This window comes from Molossus molossus, unplaced genomic scaffold, assembly GCF_014108415.1.
Source record: "Molossus molossus isolate mMolMol1 unplaced genomic scaffold, mMolMol1.p scaffold_m16_p_10, whole genome shotgun sequence".
Classification (NCBI taxonomy): domain Eukaryota; kingdom Metazoa; phylum Chordata; class Mammalia; order Chiroptera; family Molossidae; genus Molossus; species Molossus molossus.
The window spans coordinates 4,445,015-4,472,193 of NW_023425345.1; the positions used below are offsets into that span (position 1 = coordinate 4,445,015).

The 27,179-nt window shown below is 52.0% G+C and overlaps 1 protein-coding gene across 3 annotated transcripts; it reads right to left on the reverse strand.

Annotated features, from left to right (window-relative positions):
* Positions 1–722: 722 nt before the first annotated feature.
* Positions 723–26,969, reverse strand: TAB1 (TGF-beta activated kinase 1 (MAP3K7) binding protein 1). Of its 3 annotated transcripts, XM_036251027.1 has the most exons (12): positions 24,624–24,644; positions 21,112–21,240; positions 13,699–13,832; positions 13,183–13,336; positions 12,090–12,176; positions 11,467–11,605; positions 10,376–10,489; positions 9,637–9,748; positions 7,160–7,304; positions 5,214–5,436; positions 4,109–4,271; positions 723–2,499 (listed from the first exon to the last, which is right to left on the reverse strand). In XM_036251027.1, exons 2-12 carry the CDS (start codon positions 21,112–21,114, stop codon positions 2,292–2,294), a joined length of 1,482 nt encoding a protein of 493 aa, XP_036106920.1. In that variant the 5' UTR covers positions 21,115–21,240; positions 24,624–24,644; the 3' UTR covers positions 723–2,291. The 3 variants fall into 3 exon arrangements, with proteins under 3 accessions (XP_036106920.1, XP_036106919.1, XP_036106918.1); XM_036251026.1 differs by lacking the exons at positions 21,112–21,240; positions 24,624–24,644 and adding an exon at positions 26,886–26,969 and having other exon boundaries at positions 13,183–13,333; XM_036251025.1 differs by lacking the exons at positions 21,112–21,240; positions 24,624–24,644 and adding an exon at positions 26,886–26,969.
* Between the last annotated feature and the right edge of the window lie 210 nt (positions 26,970–27,179).

Below are 27,179 nucleotides of genomic sequence, written 5' to 3' on the forward strand. Positions count from 1 at the left end.
GGGCACAGCAGGTGCTGGGAGAGCCCTGGGGCCATGGGGTAGACAGCGCCATTTGTGCTGGGACCACGCCCACAGTCTGTGCCGCAGACACTCATCTGCGAGATGGTGCACCCACTGCCTCCCGCCCAGGGTGCGAGGCTGCCACGGGGGCTCCAGGTAGTCAGGTCACCCTGGGGGACAGCTGAGGAGGCCAAGGGGGCTGGTCCTGAAAGGCAGTTCTGCCGGTGCCCCAAAGGAGAGAGAGGGGTCTGGAAGCCCACCACCCAGATGCTGAGCTTGGCTTTGTTCCTCAGCCAGTTTCGGTTTTAGTCAGCTGTCGAATAGGTTTCTTAAGTCCCCAAAACAAGAAGAGGCATTTTACGGTCTGGTGTTTATAGAATATCCTCCACCCAAACAAAACCTAAAAATAAAGCAAAGGAAGCCCCTGAACATCCGCTAACGTCCACTGTCCTGCGACCTGACGCTCTGACGGCCACACCACCAGCGGAGGGGCCACTGTGAGGGCCACCTGGAGGGATGCGACCAGCCAGCGCTTCCATAGGGCTGAGGCAGCAGCCCAGGGCCAGCCAGGAAGCCAGGTTCGCTTCCCAGCTCTGCCACCCCCACCCCGGCCTGGGGAGCTGGATTCAGGAGGCGACCTCCTCCCCTCCTCCCCGGGTCACGCAAGTTACACAAGACAGGAGTGACAGCACCATTAACACTATGACACAGAATGCCACCGTTTACTACTCCTTTACTGCGGTCAAAAGTGATTCTATTTCTAAAGACCAAACAGCATCACCAAGACATTCTTGGAAGAGAATTCCCTTTGTTCCCAAGCCTCAAATCTGCGTGCAGGGGAGAGATGGCTTCGCGAGGGGAGCGAGGGCTGTGCCGAGAAGCGCAATTCCTTGGCTCCTGCCAGGCTCCCCTATTCCGAGACCACAGACAGAGCAGGGCTTTGGAACTGACCTTTGACCTTTCAGAGTCCAAGCACACTGGAAGCCACACACAGTAACCAGTCCTTGGTGAGTTCCGTCCGGGGCCTCGTGGGGCAGGAGGCTGGGAGCTGGGGACAGGTGGCAGAATCCAGGGGCCTCAGGGACTGACAGGTCTGAGTTCCGCTCCACCTCAGCCCGTGACTTGGGCACACCTTGAGTCTCCTGGGCTTGCTTCTCCTGTGACCACAGGAGTGCGGTGCCCGCCCCCTAGAAGGCAGTGAGCACGCACGGAGTGGTGGAACCCAGGGCCTGGCTGCCCGAGTCTGCCCCGTGCCTGGAAATGCAGGGCACACTCGAGCCCTGACGACAGCATCGGGTCTCGAAGAACCACTTTCCACGCTCCCTCTCTCACAAGCCTGGCCTGACTCCAGTCCTGGATGTTACGGGCAGCAGGCAGAGACCGTCGTCAGTGCCAAGGTCACTGATCTTCGTGGCTCCCCACCTGTGGCCCTCCCCAGCTCCAGAAGGAAAACACAAGTGGAGTCAGCTCACCGATTCGGGGCCTTCCTCTCCTGGAGGAGCCTGACCAGAGCCACGGCCCCGCGTGGTCCGGGCATGTCTGCTCTCCTGCAACTCCAGCTCTGGGGGAGACGCCAGCCCAGCTCACCCTCTTTGGGGGACTCCAGGATCAGTGCTCCTTTTGGACCAGTTACCTCCAGTTCCTTTCCCCTGACCTGTCCCCTCTGCAGCCATCCCAGGCCCCCAACACTTCCCTGGTCTTCTTGAATGTTTACCACTGAAAACCTAAGCTGGCCCAGGGAGGAGCCCAGGGACGGGTGCAGTTTCGAAGGTGTAGACGTCACCGGGATTCACTCTGGAGGCTGGAGAAGCAAGCAGGAAACCACTGGCCAGTGGTGAGGGGCACGGGCACTAGCCACACGCACTTCCAGGGGGACAGGGTGGCGGGAAGGGGTGGCTTGAGAAAGCAGTGGCTGGCTGCTGGGCCTGTGACACGCAGGGTCACAGGAGAATCTCTGCACACCCTGCCCCACACGGGTGTGTAGGCCAGCCCAGCTTCTGCACTTGCATCTTTGTTCTGAGAAATAGCGATGGTCTCGGCTGAGGCTGCCCTAGGGAGTCCTCCAGCCCCTGAGCAGTGACAAGCATGTCCAAGGGGTCTGGTCTGCACGGCGCCCCCTGAGGATCCGCTCTACAGCGCGGAGAGCTGGCTGAGGGGACGGTGCAGGCTGAGGACTGGGCCCCTGCTGGCCCCACAGCACAGGCACCTGCTGGGGAAAGCCTATCCTGGCCCAGTGGTGGCCCCTGGCCTTCACACAAGGTCCTGCTTGAGCTGCACTCCCCCAGCCAGGGTTACGGTGCCGTCATCACGCTCTGCTCGCCATGGTCCACGCTCCAGAGGCGGTAAAACTCAGCAAAGTCCACATAGGGCTCAACACGGCCATCCTCACCGGGTGGGAGCGAGTGGGCGGGCCGGGAGCGGAAGAGGCCCCCGTCGGAGCTGGAGCTGCTGCTCTGGGTGTGCGTGTTGGTGGACTGCAAGGTCAGGGTCGGGCTCTGGCTACAGGAACAACAGGGGACAGTCAGTCAGGAGTGCTGGCTTCCAGCCTAGGGCTAGAGAGGCCTCTGCCTCAAACCACAGGCCTCTGTAACAAAGGTGACCAAAAGAGCCAGCCCAACCACATGTCCTTAAGGAGCAAATGAAAAGTCAAATGTGTTTTCCAAGCTCTAGCTACATGTGACTATTTAAATTAACTAGAATTAAAACGAGTCACTCTGCTCCAGTGCTCAGTAGCCACGCACAGCGAGTGGCTACTGTATGTGACCCGGGGCCTTCAGAGCGGCGCGGAGCTAGAGCCCACCCCGATCCAAACCCCACTGATCACAGGCCGGCAGGACTCTCCTCCCAGAAAACCTTCCTTCTTCCCTCCTGCCCTCCCAGTTCTCTCTCACTGGCTGGGGAGACAAGTCCCCCGTGTTCTCAGAGCTCCTTGGTGCCAGCCTCTGTTACAGACCATGTGACAGCTGGGAATTACCTGCTGGCCCACTGTCCCGCAAACTCCCAGCACTGCCCAGCACCCGGCTCCCGGCCAGCCCACAGTGGGGCCCAACTAATGTTTAATGCAAAACGGAGGGAAGGGGCTGTTCAGAGGCCCCCATGGAGTTAGGGGTGCAAAAGGATGCCTGGTTCTCCAGCCTGTCTGGGACCATGGCTATCATGCTCTGCGCCTTCACGGACACAGCTAGTGGCCCCCTCGGGCAGTCCTGCAGGGGTGGGAGGCCACCCCGACTGCATCAGGACGCCCACTGCTCAGCTGCCTGGCAGGCCCCTCCAGCCCTCAGTGGTGGTGGCGGCAGCAGCATGGGGGCAGGGAGAAGGAAAGGCCCCCTCTAGGCAGAGGGAAACAGCACCACTCCCTTCCTGATGGCCTTTCCAATTGGCCACATCCTCTGAGTGGGCTGGGAGTGGCATCTCTATTATTCTGTGCAGGGCTGGAATGTGGAAACCAGATCCTGGCCCCCTGGTGTGGTGGGAGGTGTGTGGGGTGCACATTCCACAGAGTGAAGGGGGTGGGGTGGACACCAGACCTGAAGGCAGGTCCGCAGTAAGGAAGGGGCCTGCCCACCCCACCTCAGGCTCCAGGCCCCCTGCTGCCTCTTCCCCTCCCCCTGCCTTAAACTAGAGAACTCACTTCAAAGCTAAATCAGACGTTTTAGTCAGAGAACACTGGCTCCGACACTCTAGCACAGGCCAAACGTCCCCCAAGCATGGAGGTCGCTGGGGAGGCCACCCTACATCACACACTTCAAAATGGGAAAGAGAGAATGGAGGAGAACCCTCTCATTCAGTGGAAACTCACATGGGCCTGGCAGGAAAATGTGACCAGCGGGCCGCCAACATCGGCTGCCAGCCTCAGCCACTCTGCCCCAGGAACCTGCCCTCCCAGGCCCACTTCAGCGCGATGCTGGAACCTGCAGCGCTGCCTCTTCCTGCCTCGGGTCCAGGAGGGTACCCCAGGAAGGGAGGCAGAGCATCTGAGAGGTACACCACCCCAGGGCGGCTCACTAAGATCACGCAGCTACAGGAAGTGCCCCTGGCATTCCTGTTCAGACACTGGGCTGTCCCAGGAGGCAGGCCTGAGAGCTGCTGGGGCTGGGGCGGGGCTTACTTGGTGAGGGTGGGAGTGGCTTCATCCAGGGTGGAAGCGCTGTGGGCCCCATTGACCAGCTGGCCCTGTGAGGGCATGACGAGGGAGAGGGTCACACTGGTCTTGCTGGTGCTCTGGGTGCTCGAGTATGGCACGGATACGGGGTACACGCGTCCTCCTGCAGCTTCGGAAGAGAGGGGTGGACACAGGGAGTGGCTGGCATGGTGGGAACAGGGTTGCTCCAGGGCCTGACGGGTGGTGTCTGAGGGCCGAGAGGAGAAGGCGGTGACCCGCCCTGGCTCCCCAAGCTGCAGCTTGGCCTCTGCCCCATGGGACAGGGGAGGGTCTAGTGGCAAAGATTTCCAGGTCAGGCAGGGGCTTGAGCTCAGCAGCATGGCACCGCTAGAGCTCAAAACAGGATAATCAAGTGCCAAGCTGCCCAATGAAAGGGTTACTGCCACCTGGCTCAGTGGCTGAGCATCCACCCGTACACCAAGAGGTCGCCGGTTCGATTCCCAATCAGGGCACATGCCCAGGTTGTGGGCCCGATCCCCAGTGGGGGGCATGCAGGAGGTGGCCAATCGATGTTCTCTCTATTCGATGTTCTCTCTCATCGATGTTTCTATCTCTCTCTCCCTCTCCCTTCCTCTCTCTGTCTAAAATTCAATAAAGGAAAAAAAAGTAGAGAGTAAAGCATGTTCCTCTCAGCCCAACATGGCCCAGGGACAGAGCCAGGCTTCACGGACCCTCTGTCCACATGCTTCGCCTCGCCTAAGTCCTTCTTCTCGAGCCTCCATTTCCGGCTCTGTGAGAGGGGGTGCTATCTTCCTGAGGGCTGTTAATGAGGACCACAGGAAACATTTGGGTCAAGTGCCAGGCACAGAGCAGGCCCTCAGTGCGGGAGCCAAGTCCCTATCATGCGCTGGGTGTCTCTTCAAGCATTTGCCCTCAGGTCATTACGAGGCAGCCAGGGCCCACGGCAATCCCTCCTTTCAGACAAAAAGGAGAAACACACAAAGGCAGCTCAGAGAGCTTGAAAGTCAGCCCATCTCGGCCACTCTGCACCCCACCCACGCCCTGCCAGGCGGCCTCCTCAGGGGGCTTCCTGTTCGCCCTGCACACTTACCTGGGGCCGGGGATGCTGTGGGCTGGCTCATTTCGCCCAGCGGGTAGCCAAAGTTCCTCACCAGCAAGGTCATGTCCTCGTGCTTTGGGCAGAACTTGGCACGCTCCCCACCACTGGCAAAGGTGTCACCATGGATACGCTTCACCCGGTCCACCACGGCCTGGGCCACCGCATCCAGGGAAGTCTGCTTGGCGAACTCAGTGTCGATCATGGCAGCGATCTCCTGGGGCAGAGGGGCAGAACCTGGTAAGGGACACGGGGCCCAGCCACTGTAGGCCATGACTCTTAGGGGTCACTGGTCAAGCAGCTGAAGGAAATCCCCACAAGCCACACCTGCAAGTTGAGCTTTTCAAGGTGTTCAGGATAATCCTTCTGGAACTTTCTCATTAGAAAAGGTGTGACCTTGTGAACTCTCTTATTGTTGGTTTCTACACCAATAGAATCGGGATAGACCCACCTCCCTGGGTTAGTATCAGGGTTAGATAACATAATGGTTTCGATGGCATCTGGGAACTGCTAAACAGCCCCATCAACTGTGGTTATGCTTTCTTTCCGGGAACAGGCTTATTATTGACTATGATATACCAATTTTGTCAGAAAATGGAGACACAGAGTAAAGACAGGGTCCCTGTCCTCAGAGAAGTCCACTGTCCAGTGTATGCTAGAACCCAGTAGAAGCCAATGGATAATTCTATTATGAAGACCAAAGAAAAGAAAAAACAAAATCACATTGATAAGATAAAACCACAAATCCTCTACGTGCTTGCTGGCCAGTCTCTTGGAGGTAGGGAGCAGGGTCAGATAACAGGAAACGACCTGGGGCCAGTCAGGGCGGGCTCAGCTCCCTCCCCGATGCCTAGGTCACCTCAGGTAAAACCCTGGACTCGGAGCCCCAGGCGCCTTGACTGGACGTGGCGGGGAGCTGCTGCCCTCATGTTCCAAGGCTGCCAGAAGGAGTGAGATAAAGCAGGTGAAAACCCTGAACACAGGTATCAGGAGACTTGCCCTCATCATCTTTTATTACAGCATGAAGCAAAAAGTTACCTTCCTATAAGACTTACATACGGGCCCTGGCCGGTTTTCTCAGTGGTTAGAGCGTTGGCCCATGGACCAGAGAGCCCTGGGTTCAGTTCCCGCTAAGGGCGCGTACCTTGGTTGCAGTTTGTCCCAGGCCCCCGTTGGGGTCATGTGGGTGGCAGCCACTCGTTGTGTCTCTCTCACATTGATGTTTCTCTCTCTCTCTTCCCCCTCTCTCTCCCCCTCCCGCTCTATCTGAAGATAAATGCAAAAAACAAAAAGACTCATAGTCAGAACTACGACCTGAACTATCTGACCAACCCAGCCGTCCAAGGTCAGGCAAAAGCAGCCACTCTTCAGAATCCTCTGTGAAGTGGCCGCTTCAGTGATGACTGTCTGACACGAGGTGTCCAAGGTGGGACCTAGCCCTCACCACAGCCCCACGAAGTGGACGTTGTCACCCCCTCTTAGAGACGAGCACAAACTGAAATGATCTGCAGCTCGGCGAGGGAGCGAAGGAAGGGTGGCGCCGGACCTGGACGTGGCCAGCCCACTCCCTGGCCAGTGCTCTGTGTGCGAGGCGACACCACTTCTGCGCTCTCCTCCTCGGCCCAGGCGTCTCTGGAGCCACGTGGGCCACGGCAGTTCCATCCGTCTCGCCCTCTCCCTTCGGGCGTTGCTCGGGCCCTGGGGGCGGACCCTGCCTCAAGCCCAGATAGAGCAGAGCTTGGGTAGGATGGGTATTCTTGGAGCTCTGGCGTTTTTCTTCCCCAGCTTTGAGCCCAGAGAAAATATCTAGCAACGGCATTTGAGGATCAGAGCTCTGGTCCCTGAGCACTTTAGTGCTGAGCAGGAGGGCTGGATGGGTCCCCAGGGGAACATGCCACCCTGAAGGCAGGCCAGCTGCGCTCTGCTTAGGCTCAGCTCACCTGGTTGGCCTGCCCAGGCCCGTGGGCTGCCTCCAGAGCCTTGTACAGCCCCTCAGACATCAGCACCAGGAAGCCAGTCACTCCGTCCAGGGGCTGTGTGCCGTGGATTTCAGGCTCCGCAATGATGGGCTTGGACTTGGCAGCGCTGGGGGAAGAGAAAGTTGGGGGACAGCTGTACTTGGAATGGCCCTCAAGGGATATTTATTTTGCTAAGGAAAAGAATCTACCCCAGAATGTAAAATAAAACACACATCTGACAAGGAGAAAAGAGAACCCAGAAAATCAGACTTGTCTTCGGACCATAGCTACTAAAATCACATTCTGAGGGTCAGAAAAGCTAGAGTGACTGGGCTCAGGATGGCAAAGGTCAAATGCCAATCCTGGCCCCACACTGCATCTCCTGTCCACAGAGCCTGGGCAATGCCAGGAGAAGGGCAGGCAACCCACTCCCCCTGGGCTCCTCCAAAGCAAGTGTCAAGCTGACAGGCCCCACTGACACTCTCGGCACAGGGGTCACTTCTGATGCACCGTCAGCGTCAGCAAGTTCCTGCATGTGTACGTGCACAGAGGCAACCAGATGACATTTCTGGCAACAGCACCTGGAAGAGTGGAGTCTGGAAACATCCCGAGGGTCCACTGGTAGGGGCCAGCAGGCGTGTGCTGACGCCTAACGAAAACAGTGAGGCACAGAACACTGGAAAGGGCATGCTCGGTTTAGTGGGTGTTTGAAAAGGATGCCCACCCCTGCCCCCCTCCCACCACACACACATTTAAGGGCACACACACAGGAACTTTGGGCAGGGTACACGAGGGACTAGCAGCTTTGCCTGGACAGCGTGGCTCAGTTGGTTGAGCATCATCCCATGTACCAGGAGGTCACAGGTTTGATTCCTGGTCAAGGCACATATCCAGGTTTCCCCATCAATGTTTCTCTCTCCTCAATGTTTCTTCTTTTTTTTTTTTTATCCTCACCCAAGGACATCCTTCCATTTTTTTGCACAGATAGAGTGGGAGGGAGAGAGATGAAGAAAGTGAGAGAGAGAGAGAGAGAGAGAGAAACATCGATGTGAAGGGACACATCGAGTGGCTGCCACCCGCACGACCAACCAGGGCCGGGGACAAACTGCAACCAAGGTACATGCCCTTAGCGGGAACCAAACCCGGGTCTCTCCGGACCGCAGGCCGATGCTCTAACTGCTGAGCCAAACCGGCCAGGGCTCCTCAATGTTTCTATCTCTCTCTCCCTCTCCCTTCCTCTCTCTGAAATCAATAAAACATACTAAAAAAGAAAAAAAAAAAAGAAACTAGCAGTTTCTGGGGAAGGAGTCCCGTCTTGGAAGTAGAAGAAATAAGTCTTTTGCACAGTATATCCTTGGCACTGTTTGAGTTGTTTTAAACCACATATGCACTTTGTTTCTTTCTTTGTTTTTAAATCCTCACCCAAGGACATTTTTGCATGTATCTTCAGGTAGAGTGGGAGGGAGAGAGGGGGGAAGAGAGAGAGAGAAACATCAATGTGAGAGAGACACATTGAGTGGTCGCCACCCATACAACCCCAACCAGGGCCAGGGACAAACTGCAACTGAGGTACGTGCCCGTAGCAGGAACCGAACCTGGGTCTCTCCGGTCCGCAGGCTGATGCTCTAACCACTGAGCAAAATCGACCAGGACCACATATGTACTTTCCAATAAAGCAACAGAACCCTACAAATTGGAGACAAAATGTTCCAAACTCAACTGCCTAAATCCTGAGAGTAAGGAGTTCTAGCTTGTGTTTCTGAGACATGACAAGGCCTGGCCACGATGGGCCGTGATTCCACCATGGTTCCGACTGTGACACTAAATGCCATGATGGCACACACACCCCTATTTTCCAATCAACATTAAGGACGTGCTCAGTTCAGGCTGCCTGGCTTCAAGCCCTGCCTCTGCCCACAGCTAGCCCTGGTACCCTCTAGAGAGACTACCTAAAGGCACCATGTCACAGTTTCCACATATGAAAATACCTTTGGGTAATAACAGTACCAACTCCTCGTGCCTGAGTGAGGACGGAACAAGAGGATGTGTGCATGGGCTGGCACAGTAAAGGCTCCCAGTTACTGGCACTGCCCATTTGCTTATGAGCACTGGGTGGCGACTGAAAGGGAGTGTCCCCTGGAGGGAAATGTACAACTTGTCTCGCACCTCCGCCCTGGCCCTAGCCATAACAGCACTGACCAGCAGGCCTTTGGTCTGTCCCTATCCACACCAGGAAGCCCAGGCTGACCTTGGCCTCTCCTGCTAGGCCCTGTGGCACCAGTAGCTGCCCTTGGCTTTAAGCCTTTGCCAACTTTGTTTTATAGGGCTCTGACTTCCGGGCCACACCAACCTCTCTGGAAGGAAGAGTCTCCTTGGGCTCTGAGCTACCTCAACTGCACCTCCTGTGCCTAGAGCCTAAGGGGAGGTGGGGAGGGGGCACAGCTGAGCCAGCCACCTACCTGAGTAGGTCGATGTCAGTGTAGCCATATTTGACCTTGTAATCCCCAATGCGCCTGGTGCTTTCCTGCCCACAGATGTTCCCCACTTGCTTGATCTTTCCTGCGTCCAAACCTATCAGGGAGAGAACAAAACGAGGCAGGCCTTGTTCATAATGAAGAACAAAGAGAAGGGGACAGATACACCCATGAAATAAGGCAGTGAGGACCCACGGAACAGAAAATAAAGTCACACCAGCATCCTAGAGAGTGGCTAACCCAATGCCCCACAGTGTCCTCAGTCCCCATCCCCATCCGCCAGAACACCCCCTCACTGGGAGCACTTCCTCCAAGATCCAGCAGATCCAGCACTGCCCAGTATTACTGCCTGCGGAGTGGGGAGGCTGCGGCAGTGGCTGAAATCCCAGGACCTCTTAAGCCTCCCGTCTCCACCAATAACAGTGAACATATGCCAGGTACTCCGGGGAGCATTTTACATGTGTTACCACTTTTAATCCTCACCACACCGAGGCGGGTGTTACTGTTATCTCATTGCACAGATGGGGAAATTGAGGCCCAGAAAACTTGAGTACGTTCCAAATATCACCAACTAGTAAGCAACAGGGTTGGAATGCAACCCCACAGGCAGGCTGGTCCCAGCCCATCCACCTCACACCTCTCTCCACATGACCACCAGAAGAGGGCAAGGATGAGCCGCAAGGGGTGCCCTCCCGTCTGACCCCTCGGCCCGGTCCCCACTCACCCAGCTGTGAGAGGCGGAAGAGCTCATCCTCATTCTCCGTGGTGTGGTCCACGTTCAGCTGTGTCACCTGCAGCCCGTCCACCGTGGACTTGCACAGAAGCGCACGGTTCGTACCTGCAGTGGAATTCGAGCAGCTGAGCAAAGACTGAGCATATGGAGGGAAAGGCCACGTTGAAGAGACAGAGGGGAAGGGGCAGGGGGAGGGGGAGGGGGAGGGAGGCAGTCATCTCACACATGGAAATCCTTGAAACCAGCTCAGACCCCTGGGCGAGTCAGCAGTCCGGGAGAGCTGCTGAGATTAAGGAATTGGGTTCAACTCTGCCAGTGCCATCCTAGGATGATTATGATGACGATTTTAATGAGGGATCGTTTGCTGGGGAAACACACTGAAATGTTTAGATACCAAGCCATGGTGTCTGGGGTCTGCCTCACGACAGTGCAGGGGCAAAGGCTGTAGATGAAATGAGACTGGCCATGAGGAGATGACTCTTGGGGCTGGGGAGAGGCACATCAGGGTTCATGAAATGCTAGCCACTCTATTTTTTTTTTACACTTTACAATTTTTCCCATGATGAAATCTTAAGGGAAGGAGGACGAGAAGAGGGATGTATCAGTGGGGTCTAGAGCTCCTACAGTAATCACCACCCTAGGGACACGGCCTCCTCAGGCTCCCAGGTGGCTTCCTCTCTGCCCACAAATCCCTCATGAAGTCCCCGTGACCCTCACCCTCTGGCCACATCCAGCCCTCCTCACCGCCCTCCACGGGATGTCAAGTGAGTCTTCCATAGTCGACCACCTCCTCCAGAAGAGGAAGCACTGAGGTGACTAAGACAGGGACACAACTCCCCAAAGGCCTTAAGCGTTGGGGGCAGCATGGGGACGAAAGCTGGGCTGCCTACATCCCAGCCTGGTACTTCCAACTCACCCCCTGGGGCTGAGACACTCCTGCATTGTACCAGGAAGCCCACCCCATGGCCTCGGCAGACTCGGGCTGGAGGTCCTACGTGTTGGAAAGCAGGCTGCCCAGAGAATGCACAGCCCAAAGCCGAGCCTCTCTCCCAGCCCGCCCTGCCCTGGGACAGGTGGCTCACCGACGTTGGCGACATAGAGCTTGTTGTTGAGAAGGACAGCCACAACAGCCATGGCCCCTCCTGAAGTCTCCCTCTCCAACACCTTGAGTCTTTCAAGGATCTTCTGATACTGAGGAGGCAGCTGGTGCTGGGGGATACCCTACAAGCCACCACTGGGGGTCAGAGCAGGCCGGGTCCTTGGAGACCACATCACCAAGCCCACCCCCTACAGAGCAGGGACTGGAGGCCAGGCCAGGACGGCAGCTGCACTTCCAGACAGGCCTCTCTAGGAAGGCCAGAGTGACCTCACTCGCCCCATAGTCTCTGAAAGTGCTGGTGGGTGATGTGAATGGGTAGGTGACAAGGCTGTGGACAGACTCAAGTCAAGGACTGACCTGAAAGGGCCTTTCCTCACCCCTTCACTGCCCGCCCCACGCTCGACCTGAGCAAAGCTGCCCACAGCAGCCAGGAGGCCGCTGGAGGGCACACCCATTGTCACCCACGCCCCCGTCTCGGACTGTTCCCCAACTCATGCTGCTCTAGCCCTACGGTGTCAATGGCTTAGGAGTGACATGGCAGAGGAGTCCTTGCTCTCGCAAAGCCAGCCTTGAAGTGCTCTTCCGGGGAGCAGGCCAGGCGGTCACCTCGGGCAGCTGGGACTGCAGGCTCGCCTTCTCGGCCAAAGCATCGTCGATGGACTCCAGGAAGCTCCTCTCTACCACGTCGAAGGCCTAGAGGCACAGAGAGGACAGGGACAGGAGTCAGGGCGGCTGGTTCAAAACACCACTGCTACCTGTTGCTGAAACGCCCCAGCAAACAGCGAAGGTGTGCTCAGTGTGGCTCATCGTGTGGTGGCCTCACGCGTGGCTCTGCGGAGCGACCAGAGGTAAGGTTAAAGCCGAGAGGCCAGGAGCACGGGCGGGAATCGGGCCGCCTGGGAGTGACTCCAGCCCTGCCGCTTGCCAGCTGGCAGCCCGGTCTCCTCACCTGTGAACAGAGGCAGGGGTTGCTCTGAGGGTGACTGAGCCCTCGGCACCTGGCTCAGAGCAAGTCCAGATCAATTTCAGCTGGTGTCACTGCCACATCCTGCTGGCCCCTGATCACTGGTCATGCTGCTGCCTTTCCTGGGGGGACCAGTGGGGAACCACGGGCACAGGGCCCTGAGGCTGGGGAGGGAGCTTGGGCCCTGGGGTGCTGAGGCAGGAAAGGGGCTGGGACGCTGTTTTCAATGAACAGAAATCCATCTTCCAAACTAAGTGCTCCAGATGCGCTGCTAAAAGGAGATGCAGGAAGAAAACCTCCAAAACAGCAGCAACAATGCAGATCTGGCGAAGGAGCACCACGCAACTGGAAGTGAGGAGGCGAGGCCCGGGGTGCTGGCGCAACCAAAGGCTGAGCACCTGTGTCACACCCGAAGGGAAGGGACCATCCTGAATCACCCCAAATCAGCACTCCCCACTATACCCTCTGCCCAAGGTTCCAGCCCTACTTCTCCGTTCCCCAGGACTACCTCCTCCAGAGCCAACCCTGCCAGTTGTGGGTAAGGACCACTGCCACGTGCTTGCTCCTAGACTCCCGGGAACTGGGGGGCCCCAGTCGCTGGGATAGGCTCCCAAAGCTGGGTCCTCTGCAGAAGAGGAGCGGGCCGTCTTCAGACCAGCCCAGGCTCACCCCACACTGTACAGTTCCTGGGGCACATGATCCGCCCGGTTTCGGTCAGCCAGTCCGAGCCCGTACCTGCAGCAGCACACGACGGACATCGGCCTCCGTGTGCTCAGAGTTGAGCTGGCCCAGCAGGAGCTCTGCAGACAGCCGCTGGGCCACGAAGTTGGTCACCCGGTTGCCATCATAGCCGTTGAAGACCCCGTACAGGAAGCAGTTGTTCTCACTTCTGACAGAGAGAGAGGACCAGGCGGCCTGAGACTAGGGCTCACGGAAGAATGACACCAGTTCCAGAGTAGAGGGGGAGGATGGACAAAATTGGGGGAAACCAAAGATACAACTGCTATGGCTCCAGGTGCCCACCTGGGTCCCCCACTCTGACCAACATTTTACTTGGCTGTGACCTTCTGGGATGCTCCCCACCCAACTGTAGCAAGTTCTAGGCTAGCCTGAGTCTAGATGTGGAAGGGCCAGTAGCAGACGCTCCCTCTCATGGGCCACATCTCACTGCAAGCCCCACGCGAGGCAGGTGCAAAGCTGTGCTGCTCCTTGTTTGCAAACCTGCTTCCAGTGCCCAGGAGACACTCCCACCTGAACTTGAGCCAGTTGTCCTCGGGCGGGTGGCTCTCAGTGCCCTTGCCATCAGCAGAGTAGCTTCGGTTGGACGCGGAGCCCACCCCAGACAGGTGGCAGAGTGGTAGGTCGTCTGTCCAGCTTGGCTGCTCCTGGGAAGGACACCGGGAAATTATGAAGTGTTACCTTCTCCTCCAGGGCAGACCCCACCTCACTTTTTCTTCCCCAACAAAAACCCAACAGGCCCAGAACCCCACTCAGAGGTTTCTACTACCTTCTGGAAAATAACGACACTTGTATGAACAGACACCTGCAGAAAGTCAACTAATCCACAAACCTGTCCCCCGATAAAGATCAGAGTTCCCAAATACAAGGCTCAGCAGTGGGTTCCAGGCGTGAGCTATGCTATGAAACGCGAATGAGACACACACACAATGAAACAAACTCTTTCGTGGCTCCTCACCCCTCATTGCAGTGGCTGATGCCAAAGCCCTGGGCACTGGTTAAAACTGCAGATTTCCAGGCCCCAGTCCCAGAATGTCTGTTCCTGGTGGGGCCCAGGGTATCTGCATCGTGGGCATCTCCTCCCAGGTGACTGAGAAACTGACTTACAAGCTGGCCTTAGTCACAAGCTATCTCTGGCTCTGGGGCCTCCTCTCCCCTCTGCTCCAGCACACCTTCTTCCCCTGTACCAAATGCTTGCAGTGCCCTGTCCATACCCCCTCTTTCCCTCCACGTTGGAACACCCTCCTTGTCCTTGTCTAGCAACTCCCCAGAGCCATGGAACTCGCACAGGAAGTCTTTCAGAGAGACCCTCCCAGGCTTGGGTGATAGCCCTCTTTTGTATTCCTACTACCTCTGTCTCCCTCACTCCATCCATCTGTGTCCGACTCCCATTCTACCCCATGGATCTCAAACCAGGCTACATAGCATAATCATGACAAAGCTTTACTTACACACACACACACACACACACACACCACCACCACCACCCCCAGACCCCAACCCAAACACAGATTTTGAATTTCCTAAATCTGCTTAGGATAAACTCTGAACACCTGCATTTTTTTAAGCCTCAGAAACGACAGACATGAGGCCCCCACTCGATCCCCATCTGAGAACCGTGTCTGGTTCCCAAGGGCATTCCAAGGACCAGTGTGTTGAACTGGAGCTAACAAACACAACTGGGAGAATCCAAGTTCAACTGCAAGGAGAATAAAAGCTGGACTGAAAGCTTCACTGAAATTTTAAATAAGCATGAGCACTGTGCACAACTTCTTACCAGTTAGCACTAAATCTTCAAAATAGGATGTGCGAACCACTTCAATAGGCTTTTGCAATCAGACATGTCAGAAGCTTTTGTGACCAATTTTATTTTCTGTTTATTTACGTATCGACAGGGAGTGACTTTATGGCTTTTCCTTCACTTTGATTGCTTCAATGCTGGCACTTCAGTTCTGTGCTTTGCACCCCGGAGCAACTGCTGTAGGGTGTGGGAGTTTGCTTTTACTTTTAAACTAACATCTAATAAAATGGACTTTTTTGGGTGTGCAGGTCAATGAACTTTAACACATGTAGAGATTTGTGTAACTCCTGCCACAATCAAGATACAGAACAGCCCCATCATCCCAAGCCTGCTCCTTGGTAGCCACACCCTCCCCAGACCTCCAGCAACCACTGACTTTATCCTTTCTTTTTACTGAGATAACACACAACATAAAATTTACCATCATAAGTGTACAGTTAGTTCTGTGGTATTAAGTACAATCACGTGTTGTGCAACCATCACCACCATCCATCCACATAAGTCTTTTCATCATCCCAGAATGAACCGCTACACCCAGTGGACACTAACGCCCCATCCCACCCTCCCTTTAGCCCCTGGTAACTACCACTATACTCTAGGTCTCTAAATACATAACCTTTGAGACTGGCTTCTTCCACTCAGCATGGATCCAAGCTGTCGCCTGCATCAACGGTTTGTCCCTTTTTACGGCAGAGCAGTATTCCATCAGACGGATGTAGCACACCTGATCCCCTCCCCCACTGGACATCTGGGCTGTCTCTCACTTTTAGCAATTACACGAGAGCTGCTATAGATTCCTGGGCAGGATTTTGTGTGAACAGAGGTTTCGTTTCTCCGGGGTAAATGTCGAGGAGACTGCTGCTTAACTTTTTCAGAAACTGCTAACTGTTTGAGTGGCGTACCGTTTGCATTCCCACCAGCAATGCGAGTTTCAGCTGCTCCACATCCTCACTACCACGTGGTATTCATTTTCTTCTTTTATTGAATTTAGACATTGGAAGAGGTATGTGGTATCTCATTATGGCTTTAATTTGCACTTCCCTATTGGCAATGATGACACTGAGCATCATTCACGTACTCATTTGTCATCCACATACCTTCTTTGGTTAAGTATCTAAGTCTTATGTCCATTTTTAAACTGGGTTGTTTGTTTTCTTAACTGTTGAGTTTTGAGAGTTATTTTATTTTTAATTTTTATCCTCACCCAAGGACATTTTTGCATTTATTTTCAGATAGAGCAGGAGGGAGAGAGGGAAAAAGAAAGAGAGAAACACTGACGTGAGAGAGACACATTGAGTGGCTGCCACCCGCATGACGGGGACAAACTGCAACCGAGGTATGTGCCCTTAGCGGGAACCAAACCCGGGACTCTCCCATCCGCGGGCTGACACTCTAACCACTGAGCCAAACTGGCCAGGGGGAGAGTTCTTTATATATTTTGGATACAAGTCCTTTGTTGGCTATGTGGTTGGCAAATATTTTCCCCAGTCTGTAGCTTGTCATTTCGTTCACTTATTAGTGTCTTTTGAAGAGCAGGAGCTTTTAATTTTGATAAAATCCATTTAATCAATTTTCTTCTTTCATGGTTCCTGCTTTGGGTGCCATGTGTACAAACTCTTTGTCCAGATCCAAGTCACAGAGATCGTCTATGAGTTTTCTTCTAAGAGTTGTATAGTTTTACATTTAGACCTGTGATCCATTTAAAGTTAATTTCTGTATAAAGAAGGTTTACGTCAATGGCATATGGTATTCAACTGTTCCAACACCATTTGTTGAAAATACTATTCTTTCTCCATTAAATTACCTTTGTACCTTTGGCAAAAATTAACATCCTTAGCATAGTTTTGAATCTCATCCTTTGACAAATTAACAACAATCTCACAAAACGACCTATCTTGTACAGATTAGGCCTTCTATACAGTGTTTCAAATGATTTCTAAAAAACTGTGACCACAGTGAAAAGCATGGCAGTTAACCCACTTCCGGCAGGAGGTATGTGCACCAAACACAGGACAGAAGTAACACCTCAACCGAAGTTTGCTCTACTTGAAAAGCCAGAGGTATTTCGGGGCCTCAAATACATTTGGCCATACTTGTGAGGATCAGGTCAAACTACAGCAAAAGAAAAACTGCTTCACAGTAACACAAAATTGTTTCTAGCTCTAATCGTGACTGTTACATTTTAAAGCAATATAAATGTCTTTTTAAAAATAAATGTGAAGTTAAGCCTTTGTACCCCACATATGACATTGTGAGATTAGAGTATATTCAATTAATACATACATTCATTCAACAAATATTTACTGAACATTCACAACAGGCTGCCATTATTTTAGGTACTGGGGACAGAGTAGAGGAAACAACACAGGGTCCTTGTCTGAAGCCTCCTTTCTAGGGAGAAAGACCTCAAACACGTAACACAGCTAACAGACAAGGCAATTTTAGACGGGGGTGTGCTGCAGAGAAAGACACCAGGGTGACGGGACAGAGAATGGAAGTGAGGGCTCTTCCAGACAAGGAGGTCAGAAGGGGCCTCTCTGGGGAGTTGACCTCTGAGCCAGACCTGAATCATGGAGCAGTAGCCACTTCAGAAAGTGGGGAAATAATCTTCCAGGCAGAGGGAACAGCACATGCAAAGATCCTGAGGAAGCCATGGCCAATTTGGCTGCAGACCAAAGAGTCCCGGGTTCGATTCCGGCCAAGGGCACGTACCTGGGTTGTGATTCTCCCCAGTCCTGGTTGGGGTTGTGCGGGAGGCAGCCACTCAATGTGTCCCTTTCACATCGATGTCTCTCTCTCTTCCTCTCTCCCCCGCCCACTCTATCTGAACAAAAACTGGAAAAAAGTCCTTGGGTGAGGATAAAAGAGAAAGATCCTGAGGAAGCAGAGCAAGTGTGTCAGGTGTAAGGAAGTGAGCGAAGGCCCGCACGGCCTCCGCGGTAAGCAGGGGAAGTGACCTGTGACTGTGTTCACACACGCATGCACATGTGCGCAGGTGGCGACAGTGTAAGGCTTTCTCGGCCATGGAAAAAAGTTCACTGCCACGGAATCCATTACTTTTCAAGGAACTGATCTGTTGTCAAGTATCACCTAGATCTTGGATCTGATTAGTATACCTCCATCACCAGGGACCTCACAAATGTCTCAGTCAACCTGGCAAATACATTTCCAAAAGCTCCTTTTTCTAGGATCTGTCTCCTGTTCCAACTGGAATGAAATTAAGTGTGAGATTAGGCAGAAGCACAGAAGCAACTCCGTAATCAGGAGAGTCCTGTGTCCTCCTCCTGAAAAGATGGTCCAGGAAGCCAGTATTCAGCACCCCAGAAGTGCTCCAGCTGTTTTAAAGCATGGGGGGAGAAGACATTTATACTTTCTAGACTCCTGTCTGTGATTGAAAATGAGAGTAAGATGGATTGAATGCATCCTCTAAGGAGCTAACAATACAAACGTGTTACCCACGAGGTAAAACCCGTCATCAGTGCTGCGATCACCGGGCTTCCTCCGCCATTATCCAACACCCACAAGGGACAGGGACAGGCTTCCAGGACTTGAATCTTTCCAACAAAGTTATACTTCTTAGAAAAGTAAATATTATCTAAGCAACTTACGGGCTCACTTGACATTTAGGGATACACTATAAGAGCCTGGTGAATTAGTCTTTTACAAGAAAGGAAACAAACTCAAATGACTGACTAAGAAACATGCCATGTCAGTGTTTGGTGACACAGGTACAATTCATCTAAAAGCATTTCATGAAGGATATCCATAATGTTGTTATCAGGAGTGGGCTGGCACTGTACTGACTGCTGCTGACATACTCAGGTGACATGGGAATAACAAACTCTCCCAAATTAGAAAAACTGTGTATCTGACAGTGGTCCGTCTACTTAAAAGGTGCCTTGTTCTGCAGAAATTATGACTAGTGTCTGGATACTTCTACAATGTTAAGTGTCTTTTTATTTTCCTAAATCTGATTTTCATACTGTTGAGCCAGTAATATTTTGGTAATGTTTTATTAGCTAACAACTGGTATTTGGGTCCATGGATATGGACTCCAGTGCTACTGTTTATTTAAGGATGGTCTTGTCCATTCCTGATTTTAAAAAGCCTCAAGAAAACAGTAATTAATGTGTACTTCCTTGACATGCCATTTTATATATATATATATATTTTTCAGTCAGTCTTAATGCTAGCACCTTAGTTAGTGGGGAAGCACAAGAGGCACGCTCATTAAGATCAGGAGCAGTGCCCTGGCCAGTTTGGCTCAGCGGTTAGAGCGTCTGCCTGCGGTCCGGAGAGACCCGGGTTCGGTTCCCGCTAAGGGCACGTACTTCGGTTGCAGTTTGTCCCCGGCCCTGGTTGGTCGTGCGGGTAGCAGCCACTCGATGTGTCCCTTCACATCGATGTTTCTCTCTCTCTCTCCCTTCCTCTCTCTCCCTCCCACTCTATCTGTACAAAAAATGGAAAAATATCCTCGGGTGAGGATTAAAAAAAAAAAAAGATCAGGAGCAGCAAGAATGCCCACTATCTCCATTACTTAACACTGAATTGACAATGTTAGCCCATGCAATTAGATAAGAGAAAAGAGCATAAGAATCTATTTGCAGTTGATATAATAGTACCTGAAAACTCTACAGAATTAATGATGAAACTAACTCAAAAGAAATCAGAAAGATGGCAAGCCATCTTTTCAAAGTCTGTGTGGCTCAGTGGTTGAGAATCGACTCATGCACCAAGAGGTTGCCGGTTCAACTCTCAATCAGAGCACATGCCCAGGTTGTGGGCAAAATCCCCAGTGGGGGGCATGCAGGAGGAGGCTCTCTCATCGATGTTTCTCTCTCTCTCCCTCTCCCTTCCTCTAAAGGGAGTATCCTTTAAAAATCAATAAAGAGAAAAAATGTTTTTAGAAAAAGATGGGCAGTCCTGGCCAGTGTGGCTGTGGTTAGAGTGTCAGCCTGCACGCTGAAGGGCTGCGGGTTTGACTCCTGGTCAAGAGCATGTACCTGGGTTGCAGGCTCAATCCCCAGCCATGGTTGGTGCGTACAGGAGGCAACCAATCAATGTTGATGTCTGTCTGTCTTTCTCTTTCCCTCCCTCTCTTCCATTCTCTCTAAAAATCAATGGAAAAAATATCCTCAGGTGAGGATTAACAAAAGAATAGAAGAGATGGGCATACAGACTCCATGTTATAATTCCTACTTGCTGTCAACTAAGTTCAATCAAGTCAGTCTCTCCCAATCACTCCAGTAGAGGATTTTTAAAACCTAAATTTATACGTTAATGTTTTCATCCCAGTCTTCCAGCCTGTTGACAGTTCTGAATCTCACCCTTTGACAGATTAACAATTTCACTCAGCTGTCTATCTTGTACAGACAAGTGATTCTACACAGTGTTTCAAATGATTTCTAAAAAACTGTGACCAGAACAAAAAGTATGGAAAGCTAACCCACTTCTGGAAGGTGTCCACACCAAACACAGAATGGAAGTAATACTTCAACCAAAGCTTTGCTCTACTTGAAAAGCCATTTGTATTTTGGGGCCTCAAATGAAGAGGCTCCAGACCCTAAGAGGTGCAGTCACAGAAACAAGCACACACTTTAAAACAAACCAACTCTTTCTACAGATGAACCCTGCTGAGCAAAACTCTGCTTATTTCACATTGGCACTTTTTTTTTTTTTTTTAATCCTCACCCGAGGACATCTTTCCACCTTTTGTTCAGATAGAGTGGGAGGGAGAGAGAGAGAGGGAAACATCAACGTGAAAGGGACACATCGAGTGGTTGCCACCCGCACGACCCAACCAGGGCCGGGAACAAACTGCAACTGAGGCACGTGCCCCCAGCAGGAACCAAACCCAGGTCTCTCTGGACCGCAGGCCGACGCTCTAACCGCTGAGCCAAACCGGCCAGGGCTCACATTGGCATTCTTTAAGCATTAAGTTCCTAGCCAATCTGGCCTGCTATCAACATAAAGAAATAAGAAAAAATTACCCACAGAGCACATTTAAAAGTATCCATGGCGAGGCGCCTTAAGGCCTCCCTCCTCTTTTGTCTCTCCAAGTCCTACCCACCCACAAAGGTCAAATCCAGAGACCCGTGTTTCCCAAACTTCAACCATCCACTCACCATCTTCAAGAAATTATCCACTTCATATTTTTTGTTTAAACTGCCACATTTTCTTTTACTCAAATGATTTCATTTCGAATGCAAACTTTTTCAGGATTATAAATGGAAAACCAGTGTTACTTGCCATATCTTGAAGATAATAAAAGATGAAAACAAAACAAGGTTATTAAATTCTAGTTGAACCTATTGCCTGCTGTAGATTTTGAGCTGGACCCCTGTTCTCTGTCAACAAAGAAGAGAGATTAGCAAGAATCAGCAAGGGGTTAGGGACATACTAGGAGCAAACCAAGTCTTCCCCTTGATATATCATCAGCGAGTTTGAAAGAAAACTGAAAATCAAATAACCTCTTCAATATGTGATGATGAGTTTTATACCGGCACACACCAAACCACCTCACTGTAAGGGTCCCAGACTCTGGGAAGATACTGCCCAAGACCACGGGCCCCTTTCCTGAGAAATCCAGCACTGTGGCCTCATCCTGCACACGGGGCACCCCACTCTGGCCCTTAACCATTTGGCTTTGTGGCAACTCCCATGCTATAATCTGGTATTGTTGATTAGCCATGGCTGATTCTATTACAACGCACCAGACTCCAAGTCTCTTGCTTCCTTCCTCCATATTTCTGAAAAATTTTTGGAAAGGTCATGGATTTTCTATTCACACAAACCACCCACCTCTCCACCCCAGCACACACTGATGCATACTTTCTCCTACGCCCCAAATGCCAGGCTCACCAGCACCAGCAGCAAGGGGCACTTCTACACCCAGCATGTGGGTGGGCTGGGAAGCTGAGAAGGGGGTGTCTCACGCTCACATAGCCTCGTCACAGAGCTGAGTAAATATGCACAGCAGTGAGCATGGACCACTTTATCTTTGATGGCTTGCAAATTACTGCCTCACAGAAATTTAACAGAAAGTATGGTAAGAAAGAATGCTGTTTCAAAAAGCCTAATTTTGCCCTGGCCGGTTTGGCTCAGCGGTTAGAGTGTCAGCCCGCAGACCAGAGTCCCGGGTTCAGTTCCTGCTAAGGGCACGTACCTCAGTTGGTTTGTCCCTGGCCCCAGTTGGGGTCATGTGGGTGTCAAACACTCGATGTGTCTCTCTCACATCGATGTTTCTCTCTGTCTCTTCCTCCCTCTCTCCCTCACGCTCAACTTAAAGATAAATGCAAAAATGTCCTTGAGTGAGAATTGAAAAAAAAAAAGCCTAATTTTAACCTGATTGTGCGAAGGAGTTTCCAAGATTCATATATTGGTATGAAACGTTTCTATAGTGATCTAACTGTATTTAACCTGTAAAGGGAGTTATATATACCTTATGTACCTATATGTAACTATCAGCTCCTCATATACATATGTGAACACAACACATAAAAATAGTCCGTTACAGCCCTGGCCGGTTTGGCTCAGCGGTTAGAGTGTCGGCCTGCGGTCCGGAGAGACCCGGGTTTGGTTCCCGCTGAGGGCACGTACCTCAGTTGCAGTTTGTCCCCAGCCATAGTTGGGTCGTGTGGGTGGCAACCACTTGATGTGTCCCTTTCACGTTGATGTTTCTCTCTCTCTCTCTCCCTCCCACTCTATCTGAACAAAATATCGAAAAATGTCCTCGGGTGAGGATAAAAAAAATAATAATAATAAGGAAAAAAAAATAGTCCATTACAGCCTGGGCCAGTGTAGCTCAGTTGATTGAGCATCATCACATCAACCCAGAGGTCACTGGTTCGATTCCTGGTCAGGGCACATGCCCAGGGTTGCGGGCTCGATCCCCAGTGGGGGTCATGCAGGAGGCAGGCGATGGATGTTTCTCTCTCATCAATGTTTCCCTATCCCTCTACCATCCTCCTGCACTCTCTAAACTCAATAAAAATGTATTTTAAAAAATGGTTTATTACAGCCCTGGCCAGGTAGCTCATTTGTTTAGAGCATCGTCCTGATACGCCAAGGTTGCAGGTTTGATCCTAGTCAGGGCACATGCAAGAATCAACCAATGAATGCAGAAACAGGTGGAACAACAAATCGACGTTTCTCTCTCTCCCTTTCTCTCTCTAAAATCAATTAAAAAAAACAAAAAACAAAGTCCTTTACAGTCCCCACAGAGATTCATCTCAAACTCCTGGGCAGCAGGAGTGGACAAAGCACAGTTCCAAGTTCAGGCCACAGCTTGAATATCAAATTATAGTATGAAAAGGCCGAGTGTTTTTGTGGTGAAAGCACCCAAATTCCTTAGAGGCAAAGAGGAAGCTCAGAAAGGGAGATTAATGCCCCCAGGAAGATGGCTCAGGGTGGGGGCAGCAGTTCTTTCTCTCCAAAAAGCTTGAAACACCCGATGCCTGCCACCATCACTATCTTTCTGAATGACCTCCTTTTCCTTCCCCACTTCTCTGGGACCAACTCCACTCTAGTGCCCCCACCTCTCTCACCAGGGTTTTCATCAAAGGTTCTCTATGTTTTAATCACAAATATAGTCCTAATACACTCTTAAAGGGGCTACTAATCATTGTGGAGCACTTACTGTGGGCCAGAGCAGCTGGACCACATTCTGCCAGCATATGATGGCTGTAGGTGAAGGTCTAATGGATGTTTGTATTTTAATGGGTATACATTTATTTTAATGTTCATTAGAAAAATGTGTAGCTAGCACCTGTGACTGTATAGATATAATTGCTTGGGACATGTCTAAGTTAAAAAATTTGATTTCAAGTTGATTACTTTTTTATAATTAATAATAGTATAGGCAAAATCACACTCTTGATTCTCCCAGTGTCCTCCTGGATTTCCCAAAATACAGCCAAAACCCAGTACTTCTCACCACTCCTCTGCCATCGCTCTGGCCAAGCCTCTGTCATCTCACATCTGGACAACTGAGTACCACTCAGCAGGTCCCAAGCTTCTACTCTTGCCACTTACGCACTTCTCAATGAAGGGCTTTCTCCAATCACAAATCAGACCACATCATGCCCCTACTCAAAACCAGACGAGAATTTCACGTCACACTTAGAAAAGAATCCAAAGTCCACCTGAGGATCTATAAGGTTCCCTTGAACCCCGGCTACTACCACTCCCCAACGTACTCCATTCCAGCCTCACTGGCCCCCTTGATGCTCCCCAAGGAGCATCTCGTTTCCTCAGGCAGGAATACTCCCTCCCATATCCCTCACTTCGTCACACAAATACCAAGAGGTCTTCCCCTACCACTTGGTGTGAAATGGCCCCTCCACCATCCTGTGTGTGAATCCAGACTATTGTTCCTCATAACACCACCTGATGTTATGTTACAGATATCACTATATCTGTAGAGTTCACTGTTTAATGTCTCTCTTCCTAGAACAGAACACAAGCTTCATGAAGGCAGTGTCCCCTGCACCTACATGGTGCCTGCCACACAGTGAGTGCTCAGTGACATTGGGGGAATGAACCGCAGGTACTCAGGGCAGAACTGAAGGTGGAACTTCACAGCTGCAGTGACCATGCCCGGTTAGGAGTGTAACATGGTAATTCATTTGATACTAACAACACTTCTGGAAGTCCTCTGGGATGGGGAAACCAAGGTTCAGGAATGTTAAGTGACTTGCCCAAGGTCACACAAGATTCATACTCTGTTTTCTTTTGCTTCTAGGTTCTTTTGAATACATCAAGCTATTTTCGAAAGCTCTTCTTTTTTTTCCAGAAGATCTTTGAAAGTACCACAATGCCTGGGGAAGAGAGAAGAAACTCCTCGGGATGTCATTCCACTAAGTACTCTGCCATCTGGCCCCAGCACACCCTTCCGGCACCACGTCAGCAATTCCCCAGCTCTTCCTGCAAGCCTCCACTGGTCCTGTCAAATCAAGCCATCCACAGCGGCTCAACACACTGACACTAGAGTAACTTACACACTGTGTTAGTGGTATATGGCTCCCTCTCTCAAGCTGGTCTGCGAATGTAGTGAGGGCGAGCAAATGCCTTATTCATCTTCATATCCTCAGGCCCAGACGAGCAGCCCTCACAGCCATTTGCTGAATGATGGTGTTTGAGCTGCTCTCAACAGACTCAGGACAGTGGAGGGCAGGACAGCAAACCCCACACACCACCTGCACACCACCACCACTCAGACACCCTGTGAGCAGAAATCATTAGGGTAGAAGGGGGCTTGTGCAGACACACCTGGCATCCCTTTGCCTTTCATCACTATGCTATGTGCTTAAAGCTAACTACCCTATCTTTCAAAGACTCCACCACCACCCAGGAACACCTTCTGGAGCTGGTAAAGCTCACCTTCTGTCTAACCTGAGTCCCTTGGGCTCCATCAAATCTAGAGGAAAGGGCAGCTGGCAGCCAGTCTCCTCAGCAAGCCAAGTCGGCCTACAGCGGTTATCACTTTCAACATTTTCAACATTTTCGGCATTTGCTGCAATCCAGCCAGTGTTTCTGGAATGTTTATTACAATGGGGACATTTACACGGCCCTCTGGGAGCTTTCAAAGCAGAGAGTCAGTTCTACCTAACTAACTCAATGACAAGACCGATCTGCCAAGTAGTGGTTAAAAAAAAAAAAAAATGGGGACAGCCAAAGGTGTGGAGGGGAAGAGATCTACACTCTCCTTCCAATTGGCAATTGCTGTCCTGGAAGAGGAATTTCAGTCTACACAAAGCCTGTCATTAATATGCAGCAGTAAAGGTTGCCCCCCACACTCCAGTTCTGATGCTTCAAGTCCCTCAAGGGCAGGAGGGCCAATGCTGAGCACTGGACCTGGCTACAAATGCTTTACTTATTATTTTACAAATAGTTATTGAATGCCTGGCACCTAGCGGTGGTAGGTACTAGTGCACTATTCATTGCAAACCACAAGTCCCTGTCTACTCCCAGTGCAGGAGACAGGCAAGTCCGCAGGCAATTACAGCAGGCTGCTATGTCTGGGGAGGACCCAAGGGAGAGGCACCGTGCCTGGGCAGGTAAGAATAGGCCCAAGGTGCCATCATGTGTGTACATCTCTATCTATATGCACATATGTCAGGAAGATGCAGGGGCTGGAAGACACTAGCAACAAACCCATGAGGGTCCAGAAGACAGGTAGGGACGAGTTCCAAGAAAATCCTCCCACTGCCTGCTCTCACCTTATAGATAAGGAAACTGAGGTCGATTGAGGCACAGTGAGTTACAACCAGGACCAGGACCCAGGCTGCCCGACTGCAGCCATGTCTTTGGTATAGGTTACAGGTTAAAAGGAATGACTGCCTGATTTTCACTCTGCCTCTGCCACTTAGCCAGCTGTGTGGCCTTGGGCAAATGATGCCTCTCCGTGCCTCAGTTTCATCTGTAAAACAGGGATAATCACAGTACCCACTTATGGGACTGTCATGAAAATTAAACTTACACATGTAAAGGAACTGGCAAAAAGCCTGGGATGCAGTAAGCGGCACAGAGTGGCTGCTGTTGCTATGATTATTATCCCACGACCGCTCAGTGTCACGGGTGGGCTCACCACCGCTGCTCTCCCCGCAGCCGTGCACCACATTCCCTTCCGGCTCTAGAACTCTTCCAGCCCCGGCGTGCGCTTGACGCTCGGGGAGTGCAGGACCGGGAATCCGAGCCCCGGACGCCCAGGCCCGCAGCGCGCAGGCGCCCCGTCCTGGGAATGGGGCGGGCCGGCCCGGGAGAGGGGAGGGCGGAGGTCGCACCCTGCAGGGAGAGGTAGGCGGCCCAAGGCTAGGAGAGAACCGCGCCTGCACCAGACGGTCCCCCCGACCCCCCCGGACTCCCAACCCCCGGCCCGGAGAGCGGGTCGGTTCCTCACACTCTGCAGCAGGCTCCTCCTCTGCGCCGCCATCTTGGAGGGACCCCGCGGGCGCGCCCGCCTCCTGACAGAGTAGGCGAGAAAGGCGGCTAGAGAGGCCTGAAGCCGGCCCGGAGCACCGCGCTGCCAGGGAGCATGCGCACTCAGTGCCACCCAGCGGCCGAAGTGGGACAGGGCCGTAGCGGAGCGTGTGCGCATGCGCGCTCTTCCACCTGGACGATAGAAACTTCCTTATGAGATTAGCCTTCGCCAATCTTCATTTGCGCTCATTCTCCTGTATGCTTTTCAGGTGGG